This window comes from Schistocerca piceifrons, chromosome 2 (assembly GCF_021461385.2).
Source record: "Schistocerca piceifrons isolate TAMUIC-IGC-003096 chromosome 2, iqSchPice1.1, whole genome shotgun sequence".
Lineage (NCBI taxonomy): Eukaryota > Metazoa > Arthropoda > Insecta > Orthoptera > Acrididae > Schistocerca > Schistocerca piceifrons.
Window position 1 is genome coordinate 547,056,458 of NC_060139.1, and position 23,673 is coordinate 547,080,130.

At 38.6% G+C, this 23,673-nt stretch overlaps 1 protein-coding gene across 1 annotated transcript in view; it reads left to right on the top strand.

The window, feature by feature from the left end:
- Positions 1-6,920: 6,920 nt before the first annotated feature.
- Positions 6,921-23,673, top strand: part of LOC124777270 (RAD50-interacting protein 1) — a 119,162-nt gene continuing 102,409 nt past the window's right edge. The window contains 1 exon segment of the mRNA XM_047252602.1: positions 6,921-7,292. Coding sequence (XP_047108558.1) covers positions 7,146-7,292 — 147 coding nt within the window. The 5' untranslated portion in view covers positions 6,921-7,145.

Consider the following 23,673-nt stretch of genomic DNA (forward strand, 5'->3'; position numbering starts at 1 on the left):
TGATTGTCAGTGGGAGCTCCAACGTTAGGCGGGTGATGGAGCCCCTCACAGAGATAACAGGCAAGGCAGCAAAGAATTCCAGTGTGCATTAGCCATGTCTGCCTGGAGGTCTCACCCAGGACGTGGAGGAGGCCTTGCTAGTGGATATCGAACACACTGGGTGCAACCGGCTGCATGTAGTGGCACATGTTGGCGCGAATTACACCTGCCACTTGTGTTCTGAGGCCATCCTCGGCTCCTTTTGCCAGCTGGCTGATTTGGTGACGGCAACTAGTAACGCACGTGGGGTGCAGGCTATGCTGTCTATTTGTAGCATTATATCCAGGGTCGATCACGGTTCTCTGGTTTGGAGCAGAGTGGAAGGTCTAAAACAGAGGCTCAGACCTCTGCTTTTGGGTGCAGAATTGTAGGGTTCCCCTTAATAGGCCAGGTGTGCACTACACACAGGAAGTGGCTCAGGCCTCTGCTTTTGGGTGCAGAATTGTAGGCTTCCCCTTAATAGGCCATGTGTGCACTACACGTAGGAAGTGGCTACTAGGGTAGCGGAGTATGTGTGGCCTGCAGATGGGACTTTTTAGGTCAGAGAACCCCTCCCTTGCGACCAATGAGGATTTGCCTTTTAAATCAGCCACAGTGACCTCAGATAATCTCGGTCCTTGCAGAGATAGAAAAGATTAATATGATTTTAGTAAACTGCAGGAGCATCCAAGGAAAGGTCCCAGAATTAGTATCGCTTACTGAAGGCTATAATGCACAGATAGTATTGGGAACAGAAAGCTGACTGAAACCAGACGTCAATGAAAACGAAATTCTAAGTTCAGATTGGAATGTTTATCGTAAGGATAGTTTAGCCGCCAGTGGTGGCGGCGTGTTTATTGCAGTTGAAAATCCGATAAAATCAAGTGAGGTTATCACGGATATTGAATGTGAATTAGACTGGGTGAAACTGAACATCACAGAACGGTCAAAAATGGTGATCGGATGCTTTTATAGACCATCTGGGCCAGGATATGTAATTGTAGAGCGCTTAAGACAGAACGTGAAGAATATCATTAGTAATTTTCCTGATCATGCCGTTGTAATAGGGGTTGACTTAAAATTGCCAGGTATAGATTGGGAGTGTTATGCCATCAAAACTGGTGCCAGAGGCAAGGAAACATGTGGCATTGTTCTGGATGTCTTGTCCGAAAATTACCGTGAGCAGATAGTTAGAGAACCAACTCGTGAGGGTAACGTCTTAGACCTCCTGGCAACAAACAGACCTGAACTTACTGAATCAGTTAATGCAGAAGAAGGTATCAGTGATCATAAGGCTGCGACAGCATCTATGATGATGGGTGCTACAAGGAATGTTCAGAAAGGTAGGAAGCTATATCTACTCAGCAAGGGTGACGGGATACAAATTTCAGAATATCTCAGCGGTCAGCATCAAATATTAGGTGATGAGGCCGAAAATGTGGAGAGCAAATGGAAAAAAATCAAAGGCATCGTTCAATATGCCCTAGACAAGTATGTCCCGAGTAAGGTTTTAAGGGGTGCGAAAGACCCACCATGGTTTAATAGCTCTGCTATGCAGGCCGCTGTGACCGAGCAGTTCTGGGCGCAGGTTCGAATCCTGCCTCGGGCATGGATGTGTGTGATGTCCTTAGGTTAGTTAGGTTTAAGTAGTTCTAAGTCTAGGGGACTGATGACCTCAAATGTTAATTCCCATAGTGCCTAGAGCCATTTTAGCCATGTTAGAAAAGTGCTATGTAAACAAAGAGCACTTCATCTGAGAGTCAAGAGAAGTAAAAACATAGCTGACAAACAAAAGCTGAACGAAACAAAATGAGCGTAAGGAGAGCAATGAGAGAAGCATTCAATGATTTTGAAAGTAAGACTTTGCCAACCGACCTGAGAAAAAACCCTAAGAGATTTTGGTCATATGTAAAATCAGTAGGTGGGTCAAAAACAGCTATTCATTCTCTCAGCGATCACACCAGCACCGAAAAGGAAGATAACAGAGAGAAGGCCGAAATACTGAATTCAGTCTTCCGAAGTTGTATCACTGTGGAAGATGGTAACACTGTCCCTCCTTTCAATCGTCATACGAACGTCGAAATGGCAGATATTGAGATAACCGACCGCGGAATTGAAAAGCAGCTACAGTAGCTTATTAGTTCAAAAATGGTTCAAATGGCTCTGAGCACTATGGGACTTAACATCTACGGTCATCAGTCCCCTAGAACTTAGAACTACTTAAACCTAACTAACCTAAGGACATCACATGACACCCTAGCTTATTAGTGGAAAGGCTTCAGGACCAGATGAGATACCTATAATATTCTGTAAAGATTATGAGAAAAGCTTGCTCCCCTTCTAGCAGCAATTTATTGTAGATCGCTTGAGCAACGAAAGGTACCTAACGACTGGAAAAAAGTGCAAATCATTCCCGTTTTCAAGAAAGGCCTACATGTTGCCGTCAATCTGTTGTAGAATTGTGGAACATGTTTTATACACAAGAATTACGACTTTCTGGGAAATGAAAATCTCCTCTAAAAAAAAAAAAATCAACATGGATTTCGCAAACTGAGATCCTGCGAAACTCTACTCGTTCTGTTCCTCCATGAGATCCACAGCACAGTGGACACCAGCGCTCAGGTTGGTGCCCTGTTCCTTGATTTCAGTAAGGCATTTGACACTGTCCAGCATTTGCGTTTAATGAAAAAAAAATACGGAGCAGAACTGCGGTTGGCTTCAAGATTTTCTTGCAGACAGAACTCAACACGTCGCTCTTAACGGAACAAAATCGACAAATGTAAAGATAATATTCGGAGTGGCATAGGGAAGTGTGACAGAACCGTTTTTGTTTACAATATATACATAAATGATATAGTAGAAAGTGTTGGATACTATTTAAGGCTATTCCAAGATGATGCAGTTGTTTATACGAAAGTAGCAATGCCAGAAGATAGTAAGAATTTGCAGAACGACCTGCAGAGAATTGATGAATGGTGCAGACTCTGGCAGTTGACGCTGAAAGTAAATAAATGTAACATATTGAGCATACATGAGAAAAGATATCCAGTACTGTACAGTTACTCTATTGATGATAAACAGCTGGAGACAGCATCTGCCATAACATATATAGGCATAACTATCCAGAGCTACCTTAAGTGGAATCACCATATAAAACAGATAGTGGGAAAAGCAGATACCACGCTCAGATTCATCGGAAGAATCTTAAAGAAATGTAACTCATCCACGAAAGAAGTGGCCTTATCTGGGATCCCTATCAGGTAGGATTGATAGAGGAGATAGAGAAGATCCAACGAAGAGAGGCGTGCCGTCACGGGATCGCTTAGCTGGCGAGAGGGCGTTACGGAGACGCTAAACAAACTCCACTAGCTGACGTTACAAGAGAGGCGTTATGCATAACGGAAAGATTTACTATTGAAATTTTGGAACAGCACTTTTCAGGAGTCAGACTATATATTACTTCCCCTCAAATACATCTCACGTATTGACCACGTGGAGAAAATTCGAGAAATTAGAGAGCCAATACAAGGGCTTACCGACAATCATTCTTCCCACACACTATTCGCGAATGGAACAGGACTGGAGGGATCAGATAGTGGTACCGAAAGCACCTTCCGCCACACACCATTAGGTGCCTTATGGAGTGTGATGTTAATGTAAATGAGTGATTTAGTTTTCCATTAAATGCGAAAAAGTACGGAAAACGGTTGCAAACAAAAATAACATAGAATACTAGCAGTATACTTATAATTGATTTAAATCGAGCAGATTCGTATGCAATAACAATCCGCAGGCTACCAAGCAGCTCTTGTTTTTATGTGAAACAAAAACAAATTTGGAAACCCCGCCCAATATTAAGGATGCGAGAAGAATGCAATCAAGATAGGAGTAACATATTTACAATGATACTCGAATAGTTCAATTCACACGGGAAGTAGTAATCACCAGTACACTGTGATGAAATCAAATTCTGTTAACTAGAGCTGGGCAAACGATATTCGTGTTCGAACGGGTCGAGATTTCCCGATTCTTCGCAGCGTTCGAAACAGTATAGAGCATGATCGAACAATCACGTGCAGCGCGATTGCAAGAGATGTGCACGAAACTACGAACTAGCCACAACAATAAGCTACGGCAGTGCAAAATCCTACGCTGCACAAACTGATGCTGCGTTTGAACAAATTTAAAATACGCGTTCTCATAGAATATGTATGCATATATGTATGGATATAAGAAACATTTATATTAATTTTTAAGTAAAAGTAACAGACAAAGACGAAAAATGTTGTCCTCCAAAAAATTTTGACTGAACGCAGTATAATGCTTGATTAAGAGAGGAGGAAATGGTTTACAAAGTAGGTTACAAATGGGCAATTCAATCCCTGTTCACATATTTGAGAAACGGATAAAAACGTTACGTGATTTTAATCAGTTTGAGAACAAGACGGAAAATTTCAGATGAAAGAATCAAGAAACTAATCAAGAATTAAATAACGAATTGCGTCACAATAAAGTACTATAACTTTTGTCGTGAGAGTAAAAGACAACGGAATGACTCGTTTTTGAGATAATACCATCAGAACTGACCACATCCCGGGACGATCGCGATCTCGGGAACTACACAGAATCATGATTAGAACCTTTTATTTGTTTATTAGTTTCCGTTGTTACGCACGACCTGCACCCTAGAAGATATTTCAGTGCGTGTTTCACAGCTATTTTTACTGTTAAAATCCATAATGTATTAATCGTTTAACTGCTCTGGAAGTATGAACGCACGCGCCTTTGTACCTGTCCCTGTGTGCTCTGAACGTGTTTACGCGCCCCACCAGTCCTTCTACCTTATACTCTGAACACACGTTCAGAGCACACAGAGACAGGTACAAAGGCGCGCGCGTTAACACGCCCAGAGCTGTTAAAGGTTTAAAAACCCTAGTCCCAATAAAAGTCAATAGACCGCAGGCTGATCAAAAGATACAACAGAACACGAGATTTCCCGAACTGTGACGCAAGCTGTTGGAGTCGTGTTAACTACGAAATGAAAACAAATGTGGAAGACTAAAAATCAGGCAATAATTTATTTATTTTTATTATCCATCTTTAGGCATTAAAAATGCAATTGATGTCGTCATTTGTGTACATACACAGTTTACATGACTAACAGAAATGGTGTAATATTTTGTAGATCATTATTGTCTAATAAGACACAAAAATTTGTCCTTGATGCTCCACAAGGTATTTGCATTATATTTACATCTATAAGTTTAATCTAAGTGAAACTATATTAGTACCGGTACTTAAGATCACCTTTAGTGCACATTATAAACTCTTCTATTGCATAAAAAGCTTTTTCTCTAAGCCATTTCTTTGTGACACTTTTTAACTCATTCAGTGACACATTATGTGCCTCTATTGGCAACATGTTAAATAGTTTTACTCACATGTACCTGTAACTATCTTGAGTTTTCTTTAGTCTAGCAACTGGGATGTCAATTTGTTGTTTTATACATGTGTCATGGTGATGGATAGATTGTCGTAGTTTGTGACTGTGTTGGTTTTGTTTTGTGCGTATCAGAAACTTAATATAAAGAGGGCTGCAACTGTTAGTATTTTTAGATTTTTGAAATATGGTCTATAAGACTCGTTATTTCTGGCTCCATGGATGCACCTGACTACCTTCTTTTGCCAAATGAAAACTTGTTATGCTCCGGGTGAGTTTCCCCACAACAAAGTGGCATATGTTAAATGGGTGTGGAAAAAGGCATAGTATGCATTGAGTAATAACTTACCACTAACACATGACCATAGTTTACCTAACAAATATGTCACACGTGCTAACTTAGTACAAATACAATCGGTATGACTCTTCCACGTTAATTTTGAGTCAAGATGGATCCCAAGTAGTTCAGCTGAGACACAAGCAATCTTATCACTCTTAACACACAAGCTAAAGAGAATATTTACAGTTTTATCATGATTTATATGCAGTCATTGAGTTAGAACCACTTGATGGCTGCTCTGAGATGAGCCTCACTTTTCTCGTTTAATTTTCCTAAATCTTTCCCTGCTGTAACAAAAGTTGTATCATTTGCACAGAGTGTGGATTTACAAAGCATGGTGCTGGGCAAGTCATTTACATATATTATAAAAAGTAAAGGTCCAAACACAGAGCCTTGTGGTACACCATGCATGATATCCAAGGCATTTGACCACATATTGTTATAATGCACAATTTATTTTCTGTCGCACAGATAGGATCTGGTCAGAGATAGGTCTGAGCCTCTAATACCATAGCAATGCAGTTTTTCTAGTAGTATCCTGTGACAGACAGAGTCAAATGCCTTGCTGAGGTCCACAAGAGTGGCATTAACTGATTCGAATGATGACAATATATATGAAACAACATCTTCAACTGCTTTTGCCGTTGACAGGCCGGACCTGAAGGCATACTGAGAGTCACTAAGAATATTATTCACAGACAGATGTTGACTGATTTGGAGCTGTATGCAATATTTCACTACTTTTGATATGATGGCTACAAGGGAGATTGGACGGTAATTATTAGGACAAGACTTGTCACCTTTCTTGTGCAGTGGAGTAGCGACTGCCATTTTTAAGGATGAAGGGAAACAGCCACTGACAAACATACGGTTCATAAGAGAACAGAGTGGATGCACTATTACATCTGCTATTTTTTTTATTACAAAACTGGGGAGACCATAAATAATAAGAATGCGAGTCGATGGATTGATAAACTTGAAGCGCTCGAAGCTAACAAAGAGCATGTTACCCCAAATCCCTATAATGTTTCACCCCCGTTCTGCTTTGACGAAAAGTGCCGGTCAGTCTGAGTTGGCCTTTAAGTGAAGGGAAATAAACGATCTCTCTGACTTGAGGACAACTTGTCAATCTTCAAAGTGTATAGTTTCGAATTGTATACTACTAGTGAAGTATCAAAACAAATAAACGTGGCATTCTGGCATATGGTATAAGGAAAGTAATTATTCCTCGTGATTTTGTTTTTAAATCAATTAGCCTCCCTCTCCTTCAAAACGGTAATGTACGATTTCCGAACCTTCTTGCAAGAAGATCGATTTGTGTTCTAAGAGCGAAGTGCCGATACGTGGATGTATATTGGAAGAATGGAAACAGATTTGCGTCAAAAAGTTATTTCTAAACTTAATCTTGAATTCGGAAGCGATACAAATAATCTCTATAAATGTCACGAATTACGGAATAAATTAATGGAAGAAAAAGAAGCTATAGAGAATTCGGTAAGCCTAAAACATACTGATATTCAGTCCTTTCAGCAAGTCATTATAACATATGCGGTGCATTGTACGGCAAAATAGTTTATTTATCATATTTTTGAAGTGTTGACTGCTTCGCCATAAAGCGGAAATATAACACCACCAGTGACCTTTATCTGTGCGTCCAGTTTAAAATGTGACTGCAGAGATACCCATCATAATTCTGGAACGTTTGCCCGTTTTGCAGGAATTGCGTACATAAGAATATTTTATGCTCTAGTAACATGTCAGATTTAGTTACCTATTTTTGTACATTCAAGGATCGTCTCACCATGATTTGTGAATTGACATGGTAATATAATGAAAATCTGTTGCTTAAAACATTGACACATACAAAAAAGCTAAGTATGGTTTATGATGGTAGGAAAGTTGTCTGAAGTGATTTAGGAATATCATGGAAAACCTAAGTCAGAGTGGCTGTACAGAGTGAACTCCATCCTACCGAATATTAAGTCAGTGTAACAACGGCTACACCATCTTATTCGGTTTGTCCATACTGTACAACACTCTTTGATTTACGCACATTTTGCTTCGGATAACAGAAAATATAGTTTTGCTCCTCTTTGCAGCACACACTTTGGACATCTGCTGCTGACTTCTGGACCATAAAGAGTTGTAGGTAATACGTAGTAGGAGTCGTGCAGAATAAAGTGCTAATGGGGTATACACTGTGAATACTACTTTATTGCTCTTAAATGAAACGACACACACACACATTTCTGTACACAACAGTCAAGTAGCAGACTGCTTAAACACTAAAGATATAGCGAACATTACTGTTCTTTGTTCTGGGATTATACATCATGTATATTGATGCAGTCGTTCAATCATGTCCTGCTAGAGTGAAGTCCCTATAGAGACCTCTGTGCCTCTTGCACTAACTGCAGTCTGTTTGGAAAACCAGCTCCAGCCTGCTTAACATTCAATTATGCTTCATGTAATTCTTCCTTATTTTGAACAGAGGTATTTTAGTAGCCTTTCATGCCCTTGGTTACAGTATACAACTTTATTCTCTAATAGAAAAAACTGTTTTGAGTTTTTTATTTGTTTTCTCTTGCTAAATGTAAGTCCAAACTGGTCCATGTTCCTTGATTATGGATAGAACTGTCAGTGCAATCCATAGTAAAGTTTTCCATTCTGTTTATTGAAATAATTAGCTACTAGTTGCACAAAAGGAATGTTACTTCCTTAAGTGGTTTTAGGCATCTGCTGCTCTTCTTTAGAAGGTTGTAACAATCACATTACCTGTGAGTGTCAAAAATAAGATGCATGCAGCATGTTGCTGTGGTCATGTGGTTCATAGTGCTGTAAGAAAATCATGTAATAGTTATAATCTTCAGTAGGGCACTAGGTGCCTGAAACCAGTCAGGGAAATAAAATTTATTTTGTGCAAATGGTTGCTGATTATTTCAAACCATTAAATACAGTTGCTGAATATGAACAAAACACAAAATTTCCTGATATGCACCATAGATTGGTTGATGTACCTACTCACATGTTTCAATAATAGTGCCCAGTTTTTTTAAAAAAAATAGCTCTTTACAATGCGCACAACTACCACCCCTTGTTATTATTTTTGTGGCTCTCTTCTACAGTTTGAAAACTGTGTCCTTGTTTCACTTTCAATCCCTAGAAAAGAATACCATGGCCAAGAACTGAGTATATCTAGAAATAGTATGCCAGCGCAAGACCTTGGTTGCTACAAATTGATTATTAAACACTACTTAGAGCATGACATGCTGATGACATTCTTTTGGAAATATCTTTGTGTGTTCATTCCATGTTAACTGACAATCTATAGAATATCATCTACACTTAATGCGAAAGAGTTGTTTTTCCTAATTATTCTCAAGTGCATACTTTGCTTTTTCTTTATGTTCTTATTACATACTGCTTAATCGTAAACATCCCTGAGGGTTTCATATGCTGTCTTTAATAGCTCTAGTGTTTGTCAGTGACTATGATGTCACAGTTATTAGCAAAGAGCACTTTCCCTTTATGTCTCATAATGTCTGGGACGTCATTAATATGAAGAACAGAATTGGACGCAATATATTACCCTGAAGAACTCCTATGTTTATGTCCTCGCCTGACAATTCTTCTAATAAAAATTTATCATCATCTTGTGTGTGAATTATCTCTAAGTTTTGCATACTGTTTTCCAGGTAAGACTAGAACAACTTGTTCACTGTTTGTCTTACACATAGCGATTCTAGCTCCTAGATTAAATACCGTATTTGAGTGACTCCTATTCTCACGAAGAACTGCTTTGGGGCTGCTCTTATGTTTGGTTTCATATCTTTCTGTTGTTCCTTTTTCATACAGTTGTTACTTTTTGCTAATGATAAAATCATGGGCACCACCATTCCAATATAAAACATATGTAGTGCTACTGAAAGACCCAGTTACAAAATTGCAATGGATATATAACCTTCAATGCAACAGTTAGCTAGCAACAGTTAGCTACGTGCCCCTGAAAGCTGTACAAGTAAATACTGATATGTTGCAAGTTCCTTGTAATGTATTCTAGTTCAATACTTGTTTTTGGTTTCGAATCACTAACCAATTTCTGGAATTGTATATTTAGCAACACTTCACTAGTTATCCCTTGAGATATGTAACAAGCTTTTGACCCTAGCTTCTTGCTGATTTTATTCTGCCTGATTAGTCGTTTCTATTTCAGTATAATATTCTAATATTTTTGTTTCATATTCACTAATATACGTCATTAATGTAAGCTTATTCTTGTAATTCCTTTCTTAGAAAAGCACCTTCTGTAGTCTTTATTTATTTATTTATTTATTTTAATAAAAAGGTGCAGTCTCTTCATTTAACCAACTGCACTCTCATTCAGGAGGATGACAGTTCAAATGTGCATCGGGCCATACAGATTTAAGTTTTCTGTGATTTCCCTAAATTCCTCCAGACAACAGCTGGGATGGTTCCTATGAAAGGACACTGCCAAATTTCTTCCTCATCCTTGAAATGGTCTGAGCTTGTGCTCAGTTGATGTCAATGGGACCTTAAACCCTATCTTTCTTCCTCTTCATTTACCCGCTGTTACTTATGAATTTATGATTCTTGGTTTTCTTTTTAAAGGTTTTGACAGCCAATCCAAATGATCCCCAAAAGGTAGCAAACTTCTGTTTAAAGTTCTCATCCTGGTTTTGTGTTCCTTGTTAGGAATCTGTCCTTTTTTATTTTCATAATAAGTTGAATATTTATGAAACAAAGTTGTTTCCCAGATTGTCTATATAAACAATGAAGAAATGCACATTAAAAATGCTTCTAATCTCTCATGTTTTCATTTTTAAAATCTGTTGGTATGTATGCTCATTGCCAGTTAGTCTGACATAAAAAATTACTTCAAAAGAAATCTATTACCTTGTTGATATATACTTGTAAATTTGCTATCAGGTGCAAAGTAGTGTCAAAACTTCTGTATTAACTTATTTACCAGGAAAAAAACCTAACTAAAATATTTCTTTGCCATGTTTATGCAAGGTGTCCAAGGAAGATTGAGAGATGTGATAGGAATGAGCATTCAAAGCAAAGTAGTCTGATAAACATGGGCTCTAAATTGCAAACCTCAACAGCTATGAGCACTTTTCATCAGTACTGTGAAACAAATCTCTTCTGCTGCAAGTTCTTTGCTTTCCTTATTTTTGGAGGAGGGAGTGCTGTCCAAAACAAGAAAAAGTTTTCAGGAAACATGGGCTCTGAAATGCAATGACCTTCGGAAGAAGAGATGTGTTTTACTGTAGCAATAATAAACAAGTGCTCATAACTCTTAAGGTATGCAATATAGAGCCCTTGTTTACTAGAATTTCTTTTCTTGTTTTGGGCTCGATTGTTTTTAAATCTGGGGAAATTTGTGGTGAAGCGAGTACAGTAAGCTCATCCTGGTGTTCTTTGAACCACATATGTATGCTGTGAACTGTCTGACAGATTGCAATCTCCTGTTGGTAGATGTCATCATGTCAAGGAAAAAACAAACTGTATGTGGAGTGAACATCGTCCCCAAGGATAGATGTGCATACTTGTGTTGATGAACAGTGCCTTCCAGAGTGATGAGATCACCCATGGAATGCCACAAAACATTTCCCAGAACATAATGCTCTCTCCTCCAGCCTGGATCTGTCCGCCAATGTTGTAGGGTCTTACATGCCAACGGCCATCTGTCCGATGGAGCATAAAATTTGATTCGTCTGAAAAGGCCACTGTCGCCACTCAGTGGATGACCAGTTGAAAAGCAGGCGAGCAAATTCCAGCCTTATCACCAATGAACAGCACTTAGCATGGGGGCATGAACCAGGTGCCTGCTGCAGATGCACACATGCAGCAATGTTCGGTGAATGGTCATTGAGAATTCATTGGTTGCTGTGTAGGGTAAAGGGACTAAACAATCATTGAGGAGACACCGCTGGTAGCCCCTTGGTTCATCTGCGTGGTCAGTTGCTCAACAGTAGAACTCCTGTTCGCCCGTACATATCTTTGCAGTTGTTGTTCACCTCTGCCATATGTGACTCAAGATGCCTCAGTGCCGGTTTTGGATTGCACCATTTTGCCTTGCATGGTATACTTTAATCATGGCGGCATTAGAACAGTTTACAAACTTAGCCATTTTGGAAATGCTTCCACCCTTGGCCCAAAAGCCAATAATCATGCCTCTATGGATGTCAGATAAATCACTCTGTTTCCACATTAAATCAATGACTGCACTGTTTTCTGCGTTCTCCAACATGCTTTAAACATCATCCGTTGCTAGTGCTGCCATCTGCTCTTTGCGAGTGGTTATTACACATTAACACCCAACATAGGCAGTGGTCACACTAAGTGTGAGGACCGTGTATACGACTATGACTGTATCCTGGTGATACAAACCTTTCTAATTTATGACTATGAATTACAGTGTGGTATAAGGTTATTTGTTATGGAGAAATAACTTTAATTTGAATTTGAAATATAGCTCTGTTCCCTGTTAGACGTTTTATTTGTGTTGTTAGGTTTACAGCTGATGACTTGTACACACATTTTGACTTAAGACCTACAAAATTTATATTTTGGAGGTGTTAATACTCTTACTGTATGCCCTATCAGAGCATGAGTTGTGATCTGTCCTCTCAGCTTCATTTCTGTCAGTACCTCTGTCCTACTTTCCAGACTTCACAAATGCATTCCTGGAAGAAAGGAGTACTAATTCAGGGAATTATGTGAGAAAGCAATTGTGAAGTTTGGGAAGCAGGACAGAGGTACTGACAGAAGTGAAGCTGCGAGGAAGGAGAGGGTCACAAATCATGCACAGATGGGTCAGCCAGTAGGACCATTGCCAACCAAAGACAAGTTCCAATTCAAGGCCAGGTATGGCACATGGTTTTAATCTGTCAGGAAGCTACAAAGCTGTACACAATGCACTTCAGAGTGCGATATTCCTTCTAAATGACTGAATGTTTTATTAGTAACTGAATTGTACCTCTAATTCTGTATTTTTTCATCGTAAAAGTTCTCTTAATTTTTTCTTTGTCGAGCAAGTTATCAGCTCAAATTCATCCATCCAGTCATTTGTTCATCATTGTCACACTATAAAACAAATGATGATAAATAGTTGACGAGTTAATAAATCTTTGTGGCCTTTCATTTTGAAACAACTGCCTTCTGATAGCCATCCTGTATCATCCTGACCATAATCCACTACAACGTATAAATTGATGTCAGATGTGAGATAAGCAGTAGGACGATGGAGTGAACGTGGTTCACATCAAGTTTCACTGGCGGCTGGTCATGCAGTGCAGAGCCAGCTGGCAGGAAGCTGTCTGCTGTATGTGAAAGCTGGAAACCAAGAGAGAAACTCAACTGCACTCTGCTTTCCAAGATGTGGCCAGCAAAATCACATCATCCCTTTCTCGAGCCTCCTATTGGCCACCTACAGACATGTTTTAATTGATTTATTCAACAGAAAACAGGAGGTGGTGGTGCGATGCTGATGCCATGCTCTGAAGGAGCTTATGCTGGATGTGGGTCACAGCTTCAAATGTGAAAGAAATGAAATAAATTGTCGGAGTGCCATCGTAAGTTGCATAAAGAAGTCACCTAGATTTATTGATGGTGATTAGTTTTGGACTTGCATCCATTCTCCAACCATCTGTATTTGTAAGGGTACAGTTATATATGCATGCATGGAACAACCACAGCAAATAATCCAAATAGTAATGCAAATATTTAAGCAAACAGTAGACAAGTTACAATGATCAGTGCGAAGGGAATTGGTGCCAGAGATCACCAGCAGCTACCAAGTGTGTGAAAGATGATGTTAGATTGACAATAAATTATTAACGAATTACTCCTGATAATCCAAACTGCCGAGATGTCTTGTACACTGAGTTTGAGTCCTTGCTGGGCAATCAATTGTAATTTGTTATGAATATTCTTGGATTTTCATTCCATTTTCTGTTAGAGCAGAAAATGTCAACATCTCTATTTGTTAATATCACTGTCGATTAGAACAGCTGAAACATAACGTCCGCAGAACTGCAAGTACCTATTTTCATCCCATGAAATGACAAATATTCTGTCTAAATTCCACCTTATCTCACCCAAAGTTGTTTTCCACTGTCTACCCTATTTGTGAAACAGCCTGATCTGTCTTCGTGCCTTTTCTGCTCCAAAGCCTTGTCCCTTAGGTCATATGCATGTGAAAGACACAAGGGTGAGACTTCTCACATATCACTCAGCACATCATTTTCCATTCATGTTGCTGAAATATCCAACACTATCAGCGTTAGAGTTACTAGTGGAAACAGCCACGTCATATATGCAGTCCACATCAGCTATGACAAGTCTTTTCTGTGTGCCAACCATCTTCCATCTTGATGAGTCACCGCATGGCAGTGCATGCCTCTGAGCATACCATGCTCAGCCTGAGTTGTTGTTTCAAACCCTGCACAGTGTAGATCCCATGAAACATTCTATTACTCTTTAAATGTCAATATGGATCCTACAAACATCTGTTATGAGAAATGATGTGTGTTCTTTATCATCATTAGACTCAAAAAGCACAAAATAATGGGCTCAAAGTTGATGGAATATTTCCTGATTTTTAGAAAGCTTTCAGTATAGTTCACAGTTCTGCTTAATATATGCATGACTATGTATGTCTAAGAAGGTTACAGAAAATGGCAGTTTACTATCAGTATAAGCAAATATCATTTAGTCACAAACCGATCACTGAAAACATTATGAACTGTGTAATATGTAGGGATAACCATACAGATTAATATATGGTTCACCAAGTTAATAACACTCCAAGAAAGTGTGATTCATCTACATAGGGGTTCTACACAGAGTTCTAGTCAGTCCAATTTTGAATGTTGTATACCATTGTGAGACTAGTAAAAAGTTTGATTGATGGAAAAGAGAGAAAATTCCTGGTGATATAAAATACTTATTACTTAAATTCAAAAAGTGTACCCTCCAAAATAAGTAAAACGTTACTATTTGTATCACAGTCCATGAAATGATTGTGACAAGAGCATTTGGGAAATCTGGTCTTGCATGTAGCTATATCAATAGAAAATCATACTGATGTACTATTTATTAGAACTGGTCAGCTGATCCGGTCAAGCAACAAGTCACTCAGAGTTCTTAGCTGCGTGTCCCCTCCAGTATTCCTATAGGATCCAACAAGCAATTGGAGCCTGGCTGGAACAAATGAGGGCACAATAATTTGACCAAAGTATAGTTAGTTACTGGATCCAATTAAAGGGCAAGCAAATCAAAGCTTCTGTCTAGTGCACTCCCTTGGATTATCTACAGTGCTGGCACAGGAGGAAACAGATGAGGCATTTCTTTGATGAAAGACAGCATACAGATTTTGACACTGCGAAATCTAACGTAGGCCTACATTATACGTCCTATGGGTAAGTAGGCATGTTGAACTTCATACAAATTCAAGGATTCTTCATGCAAAAGTGCTTTATCTGAGAATATTATTACATTTTTAAACAGAAAAGAAATATAAATTTTAGATAGGAGAATCTTCAATGTGCATTGAGTCAAGATATACATTAATAAAAGACCATGAAATGATAGAAACTTCATCTGGGCAACAATAAGCTATGACTACATTGCTTAGTGTTATTTATGCTGAAGCCACTAAAAATTGATCAACACAGTGAGAGGGGCTTCTGAGGGTAGAACTTGCTGAACTGAGCTGCTTAAGTAGTTTGTGTGTCGATTCCATTTTAACTTTTTATCTGTCTGGGCGTCATGGAATAAAATTTTACACACTGTGTTTCATTTAGTGTGTGAATGTTAATATCTACTTCTGTAGCTTCAGGTCAGTGCTGTTTGTTTTAAACCTCATAATATGAGTCTTTGTGAGATTGACACTTGAACTGAATCACTTGTAGGCCTGGTCACCTATGATCTGAACTGTCTCTCCTAATGTTAAGTTTAGACTGTCAATTAGTGTCTTTGTGTAGTGAACCGAACCAACATTACAATTTTTGAAAACACTTTAAGTCATTGGAAGATCATTTATGTAGGTTAAGAACAAGAATGAGCCCAGTACCAAGCCTGGTGGGGCCCCACGTTATATTCCCCCTTTCTATGGCACACTAGTCAATAACACCCTTCTGCTTTCTGCTATGAATGTAAGACTCCGTCCATGGAAGAGGAATGTAATTAATGTCATAACATTTTAGTTTGCCAAGTAGGATTTTGTGATCCCTACAATCGGACGCCTTGGCAAGGTTACAACATAAACGAACAGAACAATTAATTTTGTTTATTTCTGCTAGCACATTGTTTGTGAATTCTTTTATTGCTTTGTCTGTAAAAACCTTAATGAAAGCCAAACTGAGAAGTGGTCATATTTGTAGACATGTAGTACAAATGAATTTAAAATTAGGTTGTCTTGATATTCATGTGGGGAATTTCATGCCTATCTGGATAATAAAATGCTTCACCTAGATGAGAGAAACTTAAATGACTGCGTATTTCCTTTCTGAAGACGTGAATGAAGTAAAAGTAAATTTGCTTAGATCAGGCGTATTCTGATATATGCCGCAGTTCATTTAATTCATGCTGCTCATACAATATGTAGTGTTGTAATTTTATTAATATGCAAATGTTTTGTAAGTCTACAATGATTTTTAGTAATGAGGAATTGTAAATATTCTTCTTGGGTTTGCCACCAGATATTAATGTGCAAATCCCACAATATTTCATCCATACAGTTTCTCAGTACATCAGATGATGGTAGTTGCTGGCACTGCTGCAAAATACGATGGATGATAGTCATGTGGTGGCATTAAAATCTATCAAACCAGGAGCAGAAAATACGTATGTGTGGGGATGCGCCCACAGTTGGATGAAAGCTGCACTCATAGTGCCCCTGCCAGGAGCCAATCAGAGGCCTTCTGCATGCGTGCTGAGGGCAATGGCTGTGCTGCCGAAAGCCGTATTGAATCTCCGCAATGCACTGCATCCCGTAATTCGCACTGTGCCCGTCATGAATTAGAGGTTCCTGTTTCTCAGTGTATCACTGTAATATTGTGGGATTTTCACAATATTTTCTGGTGGAAAACCTGAGAAGTGTATTTGCAACAGATCCATGGGGAAAGTGAAAAGTCACAATAAAGAAATAGCTGACAATGTACTAAATTATGGAGAATGTATAAACAGCAGAACACATCCTCCTGAAATACTGTTACTTAAACAAGAAAGCACATAGTTTCATTTGAAGAAAATTATTTTGATTCCTGTGTCTCAGTAGTGAATAAGGTTACAATGAATAAGGTGGACCCAACAGAACCTGTCTGGAACAAATCCTTAATTTAAAACTAATCCTTAGGCACTAAAGGATTTCTAGTAACAATATTGTATGTACATTTGTGGACATTAAAAAGTCCAATGACTCAGTTGACCGTGAATCTCTTTTCCAAATTTTAAAGGAAAAAGAGCTAGATAATAAAACTTTTAACACTGATTACACAAATGTTAACTGACACCAGCTCTAAAATTAAATTCATGGGAGAAATTTCTGAACCATTTGATATAAAGACTGGTGTAGACAGGGAGATAGTCTTGCCCCCCCATTACTGTTTAACTATGTTTTGGAAAAGGTAATTACAGAATGGCAAGAACAAAAGTAGAGTCAAAATATAGATCAGTGAATCAAGTTAGGTAGAAGTAATATTACAGTAGATTGCCTCGTCTCTGCAGATGATCTGGCAGTTTTATCTAAGGATATTACCACAGTTCAGAAACAAATTGAAATCCTTAAAGAAGTTGAGGAAAAAGTGGGACTACAAATATAATTCGAAGAAACAGAATATATGCCACGCAACAAGCAAGCACCAAAGTTTTTGAACACGAAATATGGAAAAATGAAAAACAAACAATGTAAAATCCAGGATGGAATGTAACAATATTATGAGAAGGAAAGTTGCTACTCACCATATAGTGGAGACACTGAGTCGCAGATAGGCACAACAAAAAGATTTTCACACTTAAAGCTTTCGGCCAATGGCCTTTTGTCAATAATAGACACATACGCACACTCACACAAACGCAACTCACACACACACGACTGCAGTCTTAGGCAACTGAGGCAGTGTGGTTTCAGTTGCCTGAGAATGCTGTCATGTGTGTGAGTTGTGTTTGCATGAGTGTGTGTGTGTGTGTGTGTGTGTGTGTGTGTGTGTGTGGACATATGTGTGTCTATTGACAAAAGGCCATTGGCCGAAAGCTTTAAGTGTGAAAATCTTTTTGTTGTGCCTATCTGCGACTCAGCATCTCTGCTGAATCGTGAGTACCAACTTTCCTTCTCATAATATTGGAAAAATAAAAACTTTCTCAATTTAAATACTCGGGGGAAATCATACAAGAAAGCTGCAAATGAAGTTCACTGTCAAAAAATGGCAACTGCATTCAGATTAACACAAAATATTTATAATAAAAATCACTTTCTTAATTCAGTGAACTTAGGCATTACAGCACTGTAGTCAAACTTGAATGTCTTTATGGCACAAAAATGTTGGGAAAAGATTAGGCCCCAAAATTACTGATGGAGAAACTTATAAGCTGAGAAATAATAAGGAAATAGAAGAATACAACTTAGACATACATGGTGACATGAGAAAACGAAGGCATGCATTTTATGGGCATATTAAAAGAATGACACCCATTATGTTTCAAGACAAAACAAAAAGCCGAATGCCATGAAAACAGAAGTAAGGCCAAAACTGAGCCAATTAAATGGATCACTGTGCTTAAGGAGGATCTTAAAGTAGCTGGTATAACTCAGGCAGACGTTACAGATGGAAAAATGTTCAGACAAAAGATATTTGATTGGAAAGTTGGTCAGAGGGAAATTAGAAAACGGACTGGAACACTGTGGCCTGATGAAAGAAAGAGACTTCATTGTGAATGGATGAAATGAATGTGGACACAAAGGAATGCCAACCACCAAAAGTGATATTGATTGATTGTACCTTGCGTGGCCGTACTACGCCCATATGTGAATAATAAATATGGGTTACAATAACACACTGTTTATTATTTTATGAAGCTATGGTGACTATTTGCCAAAGGGAAAATATGCTGTCAATATTTTTGGAATGTCAAAGAGTATCAAAAGTGAAAAATATTTCTCTTTCTATATGTTTCATTAAAAGAAGTGACTCTACTCTGAGACCAAAGAGACTGTTTGTTTGAAATGTTTGACTGCACTGGTGAAAAAACTGTCCCGTGGCCAGCAGTACAGCACTCACCACCAGTAACTGCATATTGGCTACCAGAATAAATGGGAAGTGCTGTTCTGCTGATACAAAAGTGACTTCCAACCTATGTGCCATGGGCATCACATAGTTTCATGTTAATTTGAGGAGGAGGATGAGATTGGTGTTTAACGCTCTGTCGACAATGTGGTCATTGTATTAGGGAAGGATGGAGAATGAAATTGGATGTTCCCTCTCAAAGGAACCATCCTGGTGTTTGCTTACGGAAAACCTAAGTCAGGATGGCCAGACATGGATTTATACCCTCATCCTCCCAAAGTCCAATGTGCTAGCCACTACGCTACCCCACTCGGCTACATCAGTTTGAGTTGGTTATGTTTACAACTGCATAGTGTGCTGTGGGTACATAGCTTCATTTTCTTATTAATCGTTATTGCCCATAATAACTTTATAGTGATAAAATAACAATTAATGATTTTATGAGAGATTGGTTCAGTGCACTTTAGAAAAGGAAGAGGTGACAGCAGTTACATAAGAAGAGTTTGAAATTCATGAAACTGAATGATTCAATCACTAAATTTGTTGCTTCTCAGTTTGTTTTTGTTTCATTTTCTCATAAGGAACACTCTTCTATTGATACTAATTGTGCTTTGTTAGCCTCAGTGCACAATATGTGTCTTGTTGCTGAGGGTTGGAAATGCCTTATTCAGGTGTGAATCATACCCTTCATAATTTAAGCATTTCATTGTAGATAGGAGTCCTGTGATCAGATAACTTTCGGTATAAGAAATTCTCACCAGTCCATCAGTACTTTTCTAGCTAGACACAAGAAGAATGAGTAGTGATTTAAGCAAACTGTTGCCATTAACCTGAGGAAACCGCAGCTATGATGGGGCATTCAACAATGGTTAATGGCCTGAAGACATAAAACGTGAAAATTAAGAAGTAACAACTAACTACTTCCCCAAATCACAATATTTATTCAGAGGAATTGATTACCTTTTAAAATTCCCTAATGGGACTCCCCCCCTCCCCCTCCTAAGTCAAGCACTGAAAAAGTAATCTATTCACCCAGTGGGACCCGTGAATGTGGCTTTCGAAAGGGAGACCGAAGGAGAAAAACAAAATGTGAATGGTTCAGAGATGCAGTGCAAAATACAAAAACAATATAAAAATTGAACTTCTCAATCATTATGTAGATTTAGGTTTGTTTGCATGTCTCGTGAGCAACACATGAGACAACAGGAAAAATGCATAAGAAGATTAATAAAATAATCATTTATTGTATGATGGTAACTTCATAGTCGCTAAAGTCCAAAGAACGCAGCAATAGCTTAAGAATCACTGATGTCAACAAAAACTTCTTAAAAGCTAATCTCTACCTTAGGTAAAAACAGCAGTTTTGCTAAAAGAATGCAAAATGTTCGAGTGTGAGTAAATCTGAGGAAGATGACACAAAAAGTTCAAGATAATGTATATTCAAAAAAATTGGGTGCAAGCTATTGTAAGATAACAGGAGGGTTGGTGTAGAATTAAAACTTTGTTTGTGTAAACTTCAGTGCAAAGTTATAAAGCTTAGCCAACTAGTAATTAAACTTATCATATGAAATATTGTAGCTGACACTCCATGAACTCTAACAGCATAATACAATTTTGCAGACTTGTTCCGCCCTGTGGCTTACTTGTGAACCACTAGCTTTTCTTCACACAAAGCCTCTTAGCAAAACCTTATAACAACTACTGAAAGCAGAGATTTTGACCATCAGCGGTGTCTGATGTTACTAAACAAGCGCCTAAACTCTCATTAGTATCTGAATGGTTCTTTATAAAAATTTTATTTGCATTGACTATAACTGACAGATGTTCAAAATTAAACTGAAGTAAATTCACTTAATGTGAATAACTTTTTGTCAGCTGTATTAAGTGTGGATGTCTTGCCTGTTGGTGACGTGTGAAAATTTGTGCCGGATTGGGACTCAAACCCAGATTTCCCCCTCACCCAGACCCCATATATTGCACGGTCTACATCCCTATGCTACAGTTTCTTACTTTCATCACTGAATGCTCAGTATTCCCATATTAGTGAGAATAAGGCTGCACAGACAACCTAATGGTAAGGCAACCATTCACAGTAAGCTGGAAATCCAGGTTCGAGTCCCAGTCCAGCATAAATTTTCACGTGTCACCAACACAAAGAACATCTGTACCTAATATAGCTGACAATTCACTTTCAGTAAATTTATTTCTATAAAACATTTGCATAAGAGCTTCCATCTTCGACAAACTTCATGACACAATTACACCTTCACTATGGAATCCAGCAATGCCTCACAATTAACAAATATGTGTGGGAATTGGATATACGTTCTAATCTGGGAAACCCTGGGAATTGTGGCAGGGCTCAAAATTTGGCTTCTCATTGTCTTTGCCCACTTTGAAGGTATGGAACTTGAAATTACAACAAAGCATAAAGAATATGAATGAAAAAGACTCCTTTGTTTCCATTTTTATTTTTATTGTTTTTAAGGTTTTTCATTAAATTATTTGTACACAATACAATTATGAAACATCATCAGAAGATACAAACTTTTCATTTTTTGGATACCATATGGTAAGGGTATGGACAGACCTTCTGAACTACCAGTTTGTTAAAGGATACCGTACAACTGACCATGCGAAAAATTTGTCTAATTTTTTAAAGGCCTTCTCAGCCGAACTCTGTCTGAACAGGTGTCAGAAAACTCTAACGGTACTGACCAACTGCCATGTTATCCACAGCCTACAGACGTCACTGGATGCGGGTATGGAGGGGCGTGTGCTCAGCACACCGCTCTCCTGGCCAGTGGGGCCGCCACTTCTCAATCAAGTAGCTCCTCACTTTGCCTCACAAGGGCTGAGTTCACCCTGCTTGCCAACAGCACTCAGCATACTGGATGGCCACCCGTCCAAGTGCTAGCCAAGCCCAACAGAGCTTCGCAATGCCGTTGGCTTCTTCTATCACAGCTAAAACCAGCTCTAAGGAAGAAAACAAAACAGCACATTTGTTTATATAATTATTGCTTAAAACATATATAGCCTATTCCCTATTAGTATCGAGTATAGTTTTAGATCCTGGTACATTGTATGGTAAGTGTTAGCAAAAGGGCAGATACACTTGACCATGGTAAACACATACTGATAGTAAATCAATTCCATTGTAGTTGAATGTCCTATCTGTTGGTTAAGTATGAGTGGGGTCTCTCCAGCTGCTAGATTATTTTTCACAGTTTTAATCTGCAAATGGGCAGCATTACAAAGTTTTGGATGGTTCAGATTGCTTGGTAATGTTATCATCATCTGATAAGCCATAAATACAACTTTGACAATATACAAATTTTCTGTTAAACCCAACTGTGAGGAAGAAAACAAAATAAAACATTGTAGTGTCCACAATTTTTTATAAATTATATAAATGGATAAACAATACATATGGGAGAAACAATTTGTCTAATGGTTAACTGCCTTGCTATCATAATTAAAACCGAGTCTGAGAAAGAAAATAAAACCACACATTTTCATAGGACAGCACAGTATTTTTTTTTTCTCACAGACAGTTTTAACAGAAAATTTATATAATGTTCAAAAAAAGTATACAGCCTCAGTCTGTCCAAATGTTTATTAGAGAATCATATAAAAATTTGAAGTAAATCGGTCAATAACTTTTTGAGATTTTTTGAATCAACTATGCTTCTTTATATAATATAGCTGTAGATTACAGAATTATGCAGATAAACATATAAATGTTGCAGAAAAGGTCTTGTAGAATGTAACTACTTTAGTATTAAAGGAGACCACTTACTGAAAACCATAAGCATTGAGTCTTTGATAGGCACACACAAAAGAAAGAAAACTTGCTAACTTTTGGAGCTTTCAAGCAGAGTATACACACACACACACACACACACACACACACACACACACACACACACACAGACAGAGAGAGAGAGAGAGAGAGAGAGAGAGAGAGAGAGAGAGGGGCCCCTCCAGGGTGATGGCTAGACTGATAGTGCCAGTGCTATTTTGTGGTGTGGCAGGTGGGCTGGTTGGGGTGGGGGTAGTGTTGGGTGGGGTGATTAGAGGGAGAGGTAAGAAGAGGGAATGGAGAGGGTGGCTAGTGGCTCAGAGGGATGTTAGTGTGCTGGCTAGGAATGTGGAAGGGAGGGGCAGCAGGTATAATTGTAGAGGCTGGTGGGAAGCATCATTGGGAGGGGGTGACAAAACGAAGGAAGGGGAAACCGTTTGGTGGAGGTTGCAGGGACAGTGGGTTACTTGAGACAGGCCAGAACAATTATGAGAGCGGAGGATGTAGTGTAAGGTTAACTCCCATCTTCATAGTTTGAAGAAGCTGATGGTGGAAGGAAGGATCCAGATGGCTTGGGTAGTGAAGCAGCCATAGAAATTGAACTTATAGTCAACTTTGCACTTGACAACAGTCTGGCAGCGCCATTCATCCTGTTGGACAGCTGGTTGGCAGTCATACCAAAATAAAAGGTTGTGCAGCGGTTTCAGCAGAGTTGGTGTGTAACGTGGCTGCTTTCACAAGTGGCCTGGCCTCGGATAGGGTA